The sequence below is a fragment of the Micropterus dolomieu genome, linkage group LG11 (assembly GCF_021292245.1).
Source record: "Micropterus dolomieu isolate WLL.071019.BEF.003 ecotype Adirondacks linkage group LG11, ASM2129224v1, whole genome shotgun sequence".
In the NCBI taxonomy this organism is placed as follows: Eukaryota; Metazoa; Chordata; class Actinopteri; order Centrarchiformes; family Centrarchidae; genus Micropterus; species Micropterus dolomieu.
In genome coordinates this window covers 6,623,033-6,636,167 of record NC_060160.1, presented here as the reverse complement: position 1 = coordinate 6,636,167, position 13,135 = coordinate 6,623,033, and the positions used below count along the sequence as shown (strand labels likewise).

The 13,135-nt window shown below is 39.3% G+C and overlaps 1 protein-coding gene across 1 annotated transcript; it reads left to right on the top strand.

Annotated features, from left to right (window-relative positions):
• The first annotated feature begins 45 nt into the window (after nt 1–45).
• On the top strand, nt 46–12,937 carry fbln5 (fibulin 5). The gene is made up of 11 exons (XM_046062324.1): nt 46–392; nt 563–617; nt 935–983; nt 1,166–1,435; nt 7,341–7,463; nt 8,235–8,351; nt 8,635–8,751; nt 9,745–9,867; nt 10,384–10,510; nt 10,651–10,846; nt 11,874–12,937. The coding sequence occupies exons 1-11, from the start codon at nt 349–351 to the stop codon at nt 12,033–12,035; spliced, it is 1,383 nt and encodes a 460-aa protein (XP_045918280.1). The 5' UTR covers nt 46–348; the 3' UTR covers nt 12,036–12,937.
• Nucleotides 12,938–13,135: the final 198 nt, after the last annotated feature.

Genomic DNA, 13,135 nt, shown 5'->3' with positions numbered 1-13,135 from the left:
AGTACGCTGCTGTCTCTCTGCTCTGACGGGAGGGGGCTGGCTCTCCCTGATTGAATCCAGCTGTTGTGAAAGTGCTTGGAGGGGGCCAGTCAATTTGCATTGCTAAATAGTCTGTAGCGCCAACCGAGTGGGACAGAACAGAACAGTCCGTTTTGAAAAGGCATTCTTGCAACACTTGGTCAATGTACCGAAGCTTCAACTCGACCAGACGGTGGTTAATGAAAACCTGGTGGCTTTCGCGTAAAGGCGCATAGTTGGGGGGTGGTGAGAGCCCTGCTGGGAAGTGGCGAGGGGATTTGGGGAGAAGTTACGGGTCGTCTAAATCTTTCCTTTGAGAAACCATAAACCATGCTTTTTGAAATACGTGGCTTCAGGTTTTGCTCTTCTGCAAGGTGAGTAATCTTAAATCTGGCTTTACCTTTGCGTAACGTACTTAGTTTAGTTGTTTTTGCTTTAGTTGTGTGTTTGAATGAATATGTAACGGGATGCTTGCACCGAGTTCCTGGTTTTTCAACGACGCTGTCTGAGAACAATTTAAAAACTTGAAATCCCCTCTTTGCAGGATGTTGGCAGCTCTGGTATTTATTCTGCTTTGTATCCAGCCTGGACACGGACAGGTAACCTAACACATTCTTTCACTGAAGTCATTTCATTCATTTAGACCAAGGTCATGGTTAGAGTCTGCATGTGTTGTTGTGCCATCTCATTTTGATGTGGTCAAGGAAACTGTGATTAATCAGTCAGAGAGTACATAAAGATCAAAGTGCAGAAACTAACAGATAAAACTTAATTTGTTTGTATTAGAAGTCTCACGGGAAGCTATATTGCATGAATGGTTTAGTGCTAGTTAGTCAGAAATTTCAACAACTCCAGGTAGCATGAATCATGGTTAAAAAGGCAAACCACACTCAAACAGCCTCTCATCTCTCCTCAGACCTGCACAGATGGTTTTGCATATGACCGCAGGGCAAGGCAGTGTATAGGTGAGTGACATGACTTCTACTCTGATATTGTGTTTGAGAAGTTAAATTTTTGGACATGTAGCCTAATTAAAAGTCGTAGTTATACACTACAGTTATTATATAGTGAGAAATAAGTGGATTACAAGCCCACAGATGTCCTGGATGCAGTCTTGGCCTTATCAGTGCACCGCTCTGTATTCCAGATGTGGATGAGTGCCGTACCCTGCCAGATGCTTGCCGAGGAGACATGCGCTGTGTAAATCAGAACGGCGGCTACCTGTGCATCCCGAGGACCTTGTACAACCAGCCGTACAGACCGGAGACCCCGGTCCTCCCTGAGACAGTTTACCCGGACACATCAGACACCTTCCTCCCAGCTCCTCCGAGATCTGTGGAGCCCAGCTACCCCAGGGTGAGAACCACTGCCCAGTGCATCCTGGGATATACTCCTGCAGAGGATGGCACCTGTAATGGTGAGTAACATGACATGCACTTACATTTCATTGCAGTGGTGGAATAAGTACTGAGATCTGTTACTTAAGTAAAATACTCCAGTGCATATACTACAAGTCATGCATTCAAAATCCTACTTAAGTTAAAGTACTTAGAAAAAATGTGACTGATACAGGCTATTCATTATGTAAGTGTTAATACTGCGGTAAATGTCTATGCAACATTTTACTGTTGTAGCTTACAAGGTGGAAGTATTTTTAACTACTTTATAAAGTTTTGTAGATTAGTCCAGTGATTTGTGGTTCACAAGAGAAATCAAAGGGGTCCTGAGATGGTTAAAGGTGCAGGAAAAAGGGCAAAGTCATTTTTTATTACTCTTTTTTTTAATCTTTTATTACTGGTTTTGTTCAGAAATATTGGATTTTTTTTTGGGTCTCCAATTGTTATTTAAGTGAAACCATCTGAGAAGTTTAGAGGAGAAATATCTCTTTGGTGGAACTGCTAACAACTCATAGACCTCTGAAACATGTCAATGGGCCCCAACTAGACACTGATTTTTTGTAAGGCCATGCCAAAAAGGTTGGTAGATTTTTGTGTTTTAATCAGTGCCAATCTGTGCCTGTACAGTAACTACTAAGCCCAACTGTCTGATCAATGTAGTGGATTAAAAAGTACAATATTCCCATGTAATGTGTAGTGGAGTAGAAGTATAAAGTAGCATAAAATGGAAATACTGAAGTAAAATCCAAGTACCTCAACCGCGTACTTAAGAACAATACTTGAGTAAGTACTTATTTACTTTAATCACAGTCTGATTTACTTGAATCTCCTTATAAGACTGAATTGGTCTGGTTTACATATTTCAGGAAGGTTCACGTATAAATGTATATGTGTGTGTGTCACATAAGACTTAAGACTAATATAAGACTAGTGGCAAGACTGATGCAGCCATTACATCAAGCTGTGCAGCAAACCTCATTTCTCTTGTCAACACATATTTAAAAATGTGGAGGAAATACCCCTTCACCCTGTCTCTGGGTCTTATTTATCAAAAGTCTTAAGTGTTTTTTTTAAAATGGCTGCTCATTGTTTTCAGTTGTTTGTTTATACCAGCCACACAAAAACATTGTTTAGTTTTTGCTGTGGGTCAGCATGTACTTCCATCCATCCCAGATAATGAATTTAGACAGTGAGCCCAAAGTCAGTTTACTGTCTCTGCAGCCACAGTGTTTGCAGAGTGGGATTGTGACCCCTTAAAATAAAGATATGTGTACTTACTTACATATGTCACCCGCTGATGGCTAGTTCAAAGAGTGATTTTCCCTTCTCAGATTGTTTGATTTTATGCTTTAGTTGCCTAAAGATGCAAAATAAGTTCATAAGAACATTTCAAAGATTTGACTCTTCAACACTGTTTATTCAAAGTCATGGGATCTTCATTTTAGGGGTATCTTGGGTACCACAAGAGTGTAGTGAGTGTTCATATTAAATTTTAAGAAATATTACTACATAATTACCTGCAAAAAATGCACGGGTGGATGACCCGGCCTCTGCTGCAGCTGTTTGCAGTTTCTAGCCCCTTGGCTGCAATCTCTGTTTGAAAGATGTGAATGTTTCGAGAAAGACTGTCCCCACTTCTGTCTCCTCCTGCTGTTTATCAGATGTTGAAGCAAAACTAGATGGACGAGGTGACACGAGGGAAAGGCAATAGAGGCCAGAATTTCAGTGTAAGTCATAAAAGATTGTGGTTGAACTCCAGGGGAATGCATGAATCCATCAGATTGCAGGGACAGATGTTTGGATGCTCGGTACAGTGTCATGTCTGCCGTCACCCAACTAGAGAAGTGGGGCCTTTAACTCTTCACAGTGAGGACATTTCTGCTTTCTGATTGATTCTTTTACCAGCTGTCAGATAAACACTAAATGTCTGATGTTCTCCACCCAGCTGTCTTGAATACATCTTAACATAATTACCCCATTGTGTCCAGCTGGGACAAGCTGTTGAAAATGGCCTCCTTAAAGTCCATTTCGGGCTTTTTCTGTCATTTTGGGTAAATCAGCCGTGACCATGTAATGAGTGGAAAATGTACACATATAGTACAGTATTCTCCCTCTAAAGAGAGCTTCAGACTTTAGCTCATGCACAAATACGGACTGTTTCTCTTTGTAGGGGGAAAAGGCTGTCAGAGAATCGGCTCACAACCTTGTTTGGGTAAACTACACCATCTGGGTGCCAAAGATGAGGTCATGTGTTGCCAATTCTGTGCCTAGAACAGACTTTCGTGTGTGTGTGTGTGTGTGTGTGTGTGTGTGTGTGTGTGTGTGTGTGTAGTGATGTAATGAGTTGTTGATTGATGCTGCTATGGGGCAGAAATTACTGTGACTTCCTGTCTGAACCTGCAACAAACATGGCTTTGTCTTTAGGTTAATGGCACTATATGCTCCATCACTGTTTCTAATGGCACCAGTCTGGGAGATCAATAGAATAAATTATCCCTCAGGTATGGGTTTATACATATGTGGGTTTGTTTTTCCGAGGCCAGATAGTACTACAAAGGCATTTTACAAGCAGTTTAATGGTGTGTTACACTATTATCCTTCTCTCAGCAACAGCAGATTGCTGAAGATCTCTTTTTAAAAACCACGTGGAACAGCCTCCACTCTTCTGGAAAGAAACATTGCAGGTTAGCCACTGATGTCAGGTGATAAGGCTTGGCTTGCAGTTGGCGTTAGAGTTCATCCCAGCCAAGTTCATCCACACCAATCATTTCTCTGTGGACCTGGCTTTGTGCACAGGGGCATTGTGATGTTAAAAGATAAAAAGGACTTTCCCCAAATAGTGACTCAAAGTTGGAAACACACATTATAGTCTAAAGGGTCATTGTACGCTGTAGCATTAAGATTTTCCTTAAAGGAATTGTTCGATAGTTTGGGAAATATGCTTGTTTCCTTTCTTGCCGAGCATTAGTTCAGAAGATTGAAACCACTATCATGTCTGTACGATAAATATGATGCTGTAGCCAGAAGCCGGTTATCTTAGCATAAAGACTGGAAACAGGGGAAAACAGTAAGCCTGGCTCTGTGCAAAGGTGAAAATGCCTACCAGCACTACTAAAGCTCACAAATGAACACATCTTGTTTGTTTTATCCAAACAAATATGAAGGTTTAAAAAGCCATGAAATAGTCTTATGCAACTTCTTATTTTTACACTTTGGTTTTTGTATGTATTAAACAAACATGATAAAGATGTGCCCCGCGACAATGTACGCAGGATAAGTGGTTGACGATGGATGGATGGATGGATAAAGATGTGATGGTAGGTCTCATCATACTCTTGAAAGTGAATCAGTGTGTTTCACAAAATGGCAAACTATTCCTTTAAGTGGAACTAAGGGGCCTTGCCTAACCCAGACCATAAGTACGCAACCCACCTCTGGCCAGATTGTATAATATTGGTTCAGACTGCACCATGGCCCATTTAAAAAAACAAAAAAAAACAAAAACAAAAAACTCTTCTCTTATTGTTTCTAAATGTTGTACTTGAAGCAGTTCAGCATATTTGATGAAGCTGATGTACTTGCATGATTCTAGCAATTTTTGGATTGTATCCAGATGGCTGAATGTAAACTTGAAGTTGCTTTAGATAAAAGCGTCAGCTAATGAAATGTAATGTATTCCAAAATATAATTGTTTTTTGAGTTTTTCTCATATAATATTCTCATAATTTTTCAATTCACTGTGGTGAACAAATTATATTTTATTCTCCTTAATTATTGAATTGATTGCAGACATTTTAGACACAGATATTTCAAAACTACCTGCATGACCAAGCAGATAGACTGCTCAAGCACATTTTTAGAGACCCTCCTATATCTTGTAAGTCAGATATGTCAAATGATGCCTCTAGAGTTCAGATACGCTCTCGTCTTGTGTTTTAAATTTCACATGTGACTGTACTTTTCATTTCCGCTCGTAACTCCAGTTTTGCGGATTTTAATGTTTTTACTTGAGTTGAAGGATTACATGTTCCTCTTGGATTTAGAAACATTTCCAACCTTGTGGGTTTCTGAAATCAATGGATAAACTAAAAAATGCATGATAGATCTGAAAACAAGAACTATTGTCTCATTGTTATAAATTGCTTATGATCACATTCTGTATTCAGTGTATTTCTGAGAGTAGATGATGAACACAGCTGACATGTTAATCCTTGCAACCAAGCAGAACTGGCATTAAAAGCCACTGGGGATTATTTTGAATCAGTTTGTATACAAAATCTGGTGTCAAAATCTTTCAGCTGTTCAAGTTTTCTCAGTTTTCCTATATGTGCCCAACATTCAATCATTTTAAAACAAATCCCATGTCCAATCTCATGTCTCCCCTGAAGCTGATCAGGATGGTCAGCTGTGACCTCGGCAGCTCATGAAACAGTCTATATAAGGAGCTCAACTGAAATGCTCCTGCAGCCTGTGTGTGTATGTTGGAGTTCTGCAGTAAGGCTACAGATGGGGTGCAGATGAAGACCATTCAGAGAGGTTTTGACTGGTAACTGCAAGCAGGTGCCGGGGCCGTGTAGCTGTTGGCAGGCGGCCGAGCTCTTCAGGCCTCCACCACCCCCATGAAGGGCTGGTGGTCCAAGTTGGCACAAAGGGCAACGGCCCCACCGACAGACGTTATCACTTATCGTAGCTGGCTGTCCAAACAGAAAGCCAAGCTCCCACCCATTTCCCCCACCAGTTTTCTAGAGATTGGTGACTTAATGGTCTGAGAACCATAAACAGAGGTTGGAAATTTTGATTTGTCATATCCTCATAAGGAAATGTGACTATTATGATGAAGTGGGCGAGCAGCTCCAGGGGCGTTAAAGGAATTCATACTGTAATCTGAGAAATCGTTAATCTTTTGCAAAAACAATTGTAAGTTGATGCTTTATTGAAATGTTAACTGTTGTGTTAAGAGTTCTTTAAACACAACGTGGTGAAAACCTGAGTGTTGGAGAAACAGACTTTTGACCAGAAGATTGTGGGTGCAATGTACGAGCCTGCAGGGAAAATTGTAGTCTAGTGGACATGCTTTTGAGCAAGGCATGTAACCCTGAAAAGCTGCAGTAGAGTTAACATCATTAGACTGTGTAACTTTTATTACTTGCAGTACTACTTAGGGGAATATAACATAAGTACTGTAAATCAGAAAAGAAGACAACCTATTTCCAAACTGAACTCCCCATTCCCACCACACTAAAACACAGAGACAAGAGGAATCAACCAAAAACTAAAATAGAGACAAACAATTCTGAGAGAAAGCAAAAAAGCAAAAGCATAACTCCCACATGAAAATCAATACATTCAAACATTGAATATATGAGAAATATACATGAGGAATTAGTTTTCTGTTTGGTTATACATCCAGCAACGTTTCCTAACTCAACCCAACCACTGCTTAAAAGGAGGCTGTCACTTTTGTGTAGATTCTAAAAACTAATTCAACAGATAAAATATTACCAGCCACTGCCAATGTATATATATTTAGAGTTGAACTAAGTTTTTAGTTTAGTTTGTAGTTAAGATTATTATAAGATCTAGTTAAGTGTCCTTATGTTGTTTTGTGATTCTTTTATGTGATTTGACAGCTGTATCTTTCTAGTCTTTTCGGCCACTCAAAGCACTTTACATTATATCACATTCACACGCTGATGAACAGAGGCAAAGTTGCCAACTGCTCACCAGAAACAGGATTTAACTCATTCATACACATTCACAGTGTTCACGTTTGGGGTTCAGTGTCTTGCCCAACGGCATTTCGACATGGGGTGCCTGGGGATGGAATCACCAACCTTCTGATAAGTAGACGCCCACTCTACACCCTAGGCCACAGCCACCCCATCTAACATTTTCTCTGTACTCTGCTCCTTCTCTCTGTTTCAGACATCGATGAATGTGAGACAAACTCCCATCACTGTAACCCCACCCAGGTCTGCATCAATACAGCAGGTGGCTACACCTGTTCCTGCACCGAAGGATACTGGCTCATTGGTGGACAGTGCCAGGGTGAGCAAACTGTAGCATAACAATGATTAATTGTGGACGAGTGATTTTGCATATTTTAGCCAATTACGTATTATGGCGTATTTAAGAAAAGGGAAAGTCAAATTTGTTTTGCATAAAGGAATTGTATTCAGAAGCTACACTGTTTGGAAATAAAAAACTTGGAAGGCAAACAGTAATCCAACATAGTGAAAAGGATCATGTGAATTCAGAGAAGAAAGAGTTTTTTCAATACCATAAAGAGGAAAAAAGTGGAGCAATTATTTATTGAAAAAACTGATCTGGCAGTAAAATAGATTACTCATGATTTATAGTTAATGATCTAAACCACCTAAGTGTACTAACTGTGCAGAAGTTAGACCATGGAGGGATATTAGTGCAGCTATTACTATTATTAAGACCACATCACTTGTGAGCAATGTTGGATAATGTAGAAAAGGCAATGCTGCTTTTTTTCTTAGTTACAAAAAGCCAATGTGACCTCTGAAAGCTTTAGCTCTCTTCTAGAAGAACAGCACCCTCTTCTAGTTATGTGCAGTAAAGCAGCTCAGCAAAGATTGTGCTAAATCAAATCAATGAATTGTCAAGATAATAAAATGTAAACTATTTAGTAATATTCACATCACAGTCTGTTTTTACACACACACACACACACACACACACACACACACACAATACATGTTGTTAAACGTTTGTGTGTGTGTGTGTGTGTGTGTGTGTGTGTGTGTTATTCAGTTCATAACCAGTTTGTCTCTTTCTTTCTTTTATGACCAGATATTGATGAATGTCGCTATGGTTACTGCCAACAGCTGTGTGCCAATGTCCCTGGCTCTTATTCGTGCTCCTGTAACCCCGGCTTCATCCTTAACCCAGACAGCAGGACCTGTCAAGGTACACGCTCTCACTCACACACACACACACACACACACACACTCACACACACACACACACACACACACACACACACACTCAAACTCATAATAAATGCCCTGTGCACAGAAACAAGCGCAGATACACACAGGTACACTGTGTCAATCCACAATCAGTCTCCCTCAAACAAACACACACAAGCACTTTGTTTCTTTTCTTTCTTTGCTGTCACACAGATAAACACACACGCACAATGTTGTGTACCAAAGTTGCGTTAAACTCCTGTCCACTATTGTTCCTCTAGATGTGGATGAGTGTGAGGATGAACCATGCAGTCACGGCTGCTTCAACACCTACGGCTCCTTTATGTGCAACTGTGATGAGGGATTTGAGTTGGCGTCCGACGGTACCTCTTGCATTGGTGAGATGAGCTGGTATTGATAACTAGTGGTGGAAAGTAACTATGTATATTTACTCAAGTACTGTACTTAAGTACAATTTTAAGGTACCTTTAATTTACTTGAGTATTTCAATTTGATGCTACATTATACTTCTACTCCACTACATTTCAATGGGAAGTATTATACTTTTTACTGCACTTCAATGTGCTCCATCGGCTTTAACATAACAATGTTGCTTACAAGTTAAAGCATCAGGAATAATGTTCCAACAATTTCATATATATATAATAATATGACCTTCTGAAAGGGATCATCCTTTTTTTACTTTAATGTTATATTATGTTAACTCTATTTTGCTGTTAATACTTTTACTCAAGGCTTAAATTTGTTTACAGATGAGTGTTAGTACTTTTACTTAAATAAAAAATATGAGTGCTGCTAATCTGTGATTACTGATTCATTTATTAATTAAAAAACCTGCATTTTATGATTTTGAAGTGTAAGTCTATTAAGTATACAGTTTTACATTTAACATCCTTTAGAGTAACACTCATGCAACTTTTTTCAAATTTACATTTTACCCACATATTCATGTATATCTTCTACGTAAACGTTAGCCTTTTATAGCAATGTAATCATGTATAACATTACTCTAAATGAGCAAAGTACATTAATCAACTGGATACACTTTAGATTTTATATATACATTTTATATTTATTTGCTTTACTGTGCAGCAGGGAGATGGAGTAAATTCCAGCTCGGATTGGGTGTGATGCAGGTTACACCCTGGAGAGGCCGCCAGTGTATCACAGGCTGACGTATAAACTGTAGGCAGAACAACTATAGTGAAGAATGAACCAGAGCACCCAGATGAAATCCACACACAGGCCTCAGTCGACCTGCTCGGGTTCAACACTGATGCTGTTAGGCAGTAGTGTTTGCTTGCTGAGCCATTGAGAGGGTGTGCTCAAGCTTTTTCTGATGAGTATTAATCCTTTTTTATTCCCTGTAGACTTGGATGAGTGCAGCTTCTCTGAGTTTCTGTGTCAGCACAGATGTGTGAACACCCCCGGCTCTTTCTCCTGCATCTGTCCACCTGGATATTATGTATACGAGGATGGCAGGAGTTGCGAAGGTAAAATTCGGGACAGAAGACAATGACACAGTCGCTACTTTTACAATGACTGAACTCGAAAAACTGCTGTGAATTGAGTATCGTAATTCTTTTTCTTTCTTTTTCAGGAATGTTTTCACTATAATTGTAGCCTGTTTTACTTTGATCCATTTTGTTTGGAATATTTTTCATCCATCACCTAAAAAGTGTCTTATTTGAGGTTTTAATTTGGTAGAAATGGCACATCTGCACCTGCAATACTACACTGAAGATATTTAAGAGAATTTAAGCAAGTTGCACATATATATTACATTACGTTATATTATTATTAGTAGTAGTAGTAATAGTATTATTATTATTATTATTATGTGCTCTCTTTGTTTTTTGTACCATTTCCAGTTATTCTCAGTAACTGTATTGTTGATGCTTTTTAAATGTTGTTTCTCTGGTGGTGATGATGATGATGATGATGATGATGATGATTACAATGATGATGATGTTTAACTGACTTTTATTGTTGTGTGTTTGATTTTGAAGATATCAATGAATGTGACACTGGTAACAACACCTGTACAACAGCACAAGTATGTTTCAATTTCCAGGGAGGCTATACATGCCTGAATCCTTTACAGTGTCGCTCTCCTTACATCGAAGTTAGTGACAAGTGAGTATTTCCACTGCATTTTCTCCAACAGCTTTTCACACTTTGAATGCATCTTCATCTGTGTTCCAATGCATTTACTGTTACAATCGCACAACAAAACCTAACACAGAGTTATAATCCACATGTCTCTTCCTCCGCAGTCAGTGTATGTGTTCAGCTGAGAACCCTGCCTGCAGGGACAAGCCCTTCACTGTTCTTTACCGACACATGGACTTGTCGTCGGGGCGTAGTGTGCCTGCAGACATCTTCCAGATGCAGGCTACCACTCGCTACCCCGGTGCTTTCTACATCTTCCAGATAAAGTCGGGCAATGAAGGACGAGAGTTTTACATGAGAGTAAGTACATCAGCGATATTGAAACTGATACCTGTAGATGCGAAGGAACATGATGCAGTAATAATACCTCATGAAATACCTCAGAAATGTCACAAGCAGGCATTGACTTCTCAAAGGAAGATGAGACATTCTCGTTACATGTCATACAGGAAGTGATGGGTTTTATCTACAGTTTATTTGCAATAAAGAGAGCAAGAACTGGGTAGTAAGCATGGGCTACCGTGATTTAACAGACAAAGAAAGCAGCACCACCTACAGAATCTCAATCTCAAACAAGAGTGATTATTCTGCATAAGCATCAGACTGAATTTGTTTTAAGAAGAAAACATAGATGCTTTGTTAGTTTTTCATAATTAAGTTACTTAAAGACACAGTCTTTCCTCTATGTTTGCATTTAAAAAAACTCACATTAACAAATTGCAACAAAAATACTACTGATTTGAATTTTCAAATGTTTCTTAAATTATTTGTTTACATCCCAGAAGCCCTTTCCGCAAAAGTAATTGTGACATGTCACAATTACACAGAAAGATTTATGTTATAAGCAACACCTGTGCTTTTAATACCATGAAAAGTACCAAGTAGGCACAAATATATGTAGTAGTAGAAGAAGTAAAACATGAAGCACCAGACCTTTTAGTGCAGTGTGCAGCAGGTAGATGGCGCAAGTGTGTGTAATGTGTAAGGGAGGTTGTTTTTTGTTGCTCAAATGTTAAATACATACTTAGTGGAGTCTTTTTAGGCAGATTTCAAAGTACGAGATGCTCTGTGACATGATTTAAATGACCACACAAGATTTTACCATATCTTACCAAGTTACCTTGTTGTTGTTCTCCTTGTTTGAACAAGCACGTCTGACCTTACGCACTATGGAAAACACATTAACTTTCCTTGACTTTGTCCTTGTGTTTGCTAGTTGTAAATGATATAACAAACCCCGTAGACTTGGATTTCCTCCATCATATGCAGCTGTCAGATTCAAACCTTTCCTGCGCTTCATTCCTCTCCCATCTTCTTTATCTTACAGCAAACCAGCAATGTGAGCGCCACACTTGTCTTGTCACGGCCCATCAAGGGACCGAAGGAGGTGGTGCTGGACTTGGAGATGGTCACGGTCAACAATGTCATCAACTTTAGAGGCAGCTCCATCATACGTCTGACGATATTTGTCTCAGAGCACCCGTTCTGAGTGTCCCAAATGAACTAAATCACTCCAGAGAATCAAGCTGCACTCATCTGCAGCTGATGTAATGGTTTATTTGAGACAGCTCATCACCTTTTTTTAATCATTATTTCATCCTCAATAAAGACACGTCCAGTAAAGACTCAGCTAAGATCGGCTGATGGGAAAGCATCCCTGTGCTCGAAACCCCACTCTGGTTTGATGGACACTGAGCTTCTATGGCCGCAATATGGATTTTCGACAAAGAGGGATATTTATGGTGTATAATTTCTAACATCCTCTATTTAGAAAATGACCTGAAAATGATGGAATTACCCTCACTGCATACCAGTGTATACACAATACTGTTTTCCCCAGTTGTCTGTGAATTTTCATCCCTTCAGATAAGCTGTGAAAGTGACTTTTATAGGCCTGAATTCAAGAGCTGTCGTTGCGTCATGAGTGCCATCATCATTGTTGTGGGTTTTTTTATGAGAGCCGGTCATCTGAGCAGAAGTGTAATTGTGCATTTGCAATGGCAATATCTGAAATGATGTCACAACCAGTCATTAACTGAATTATTGATCACAATTTCTTTTAGACCAATAAATGTCTTCACCACACAACTGTCCTGGCATGAGCAGGATCCTCAACTCCTGAAAATACTGCTAGTTTGTGGATTATAATATAATAATTTTTTCAAGTGGTACAAGAAATTGTGTGATTATTAATAACAACTGCTAGGGACACAGATTTGGTGAATTTGGGGTGCTGTAACATATTTGGGGATTATATCACCTTGTTTTAACACTGTACCAATTACTGGCAATGGGGGAGTACATATATATATATATATCAGGTGACACATTTTGGGGTGCTATACCAAATATGTGGGAGCACAATAACAACAATAAATGTGTTCACTACTCTACTGTCCCTGGCATGTACAGGCTCCTTGGGATTGTAATGTAATATTTTGGGGGGATTATAAAAAAGAGTGGGATCTAATCAAATCAAATCAAACATTTTGGCAATTTTGGCAATCGGGGGCACAATAACAATAAACTATTAACTAATAACATGCTATTGTAAAACTGTAAAGTAAAAACTGGCCGGTAAATAAAGAC

Coding starts and splice junctions, on each gene's coding strand:
- fbln5 (XM_046062324.1), top strand. CDS start 349: ATGCTTTTTGAAATACGTGGCTTCAGGTTTTGCTCTTCTGCAAG. Junction 1,436..7,340: donor AGAGGATGGCACCTGTAATG/GTGAGTAACATG, acceptor TCTCTGTTTCAG/ACATCGATGAATGTGAGACA. Junction 10,511..10,650: donor TACATCGAAGTTAGTGACAA/GTGAGTATTTCC, acceptor CTTCCTCCGCAG/TCAGTGTATGTGTTCAGCTG.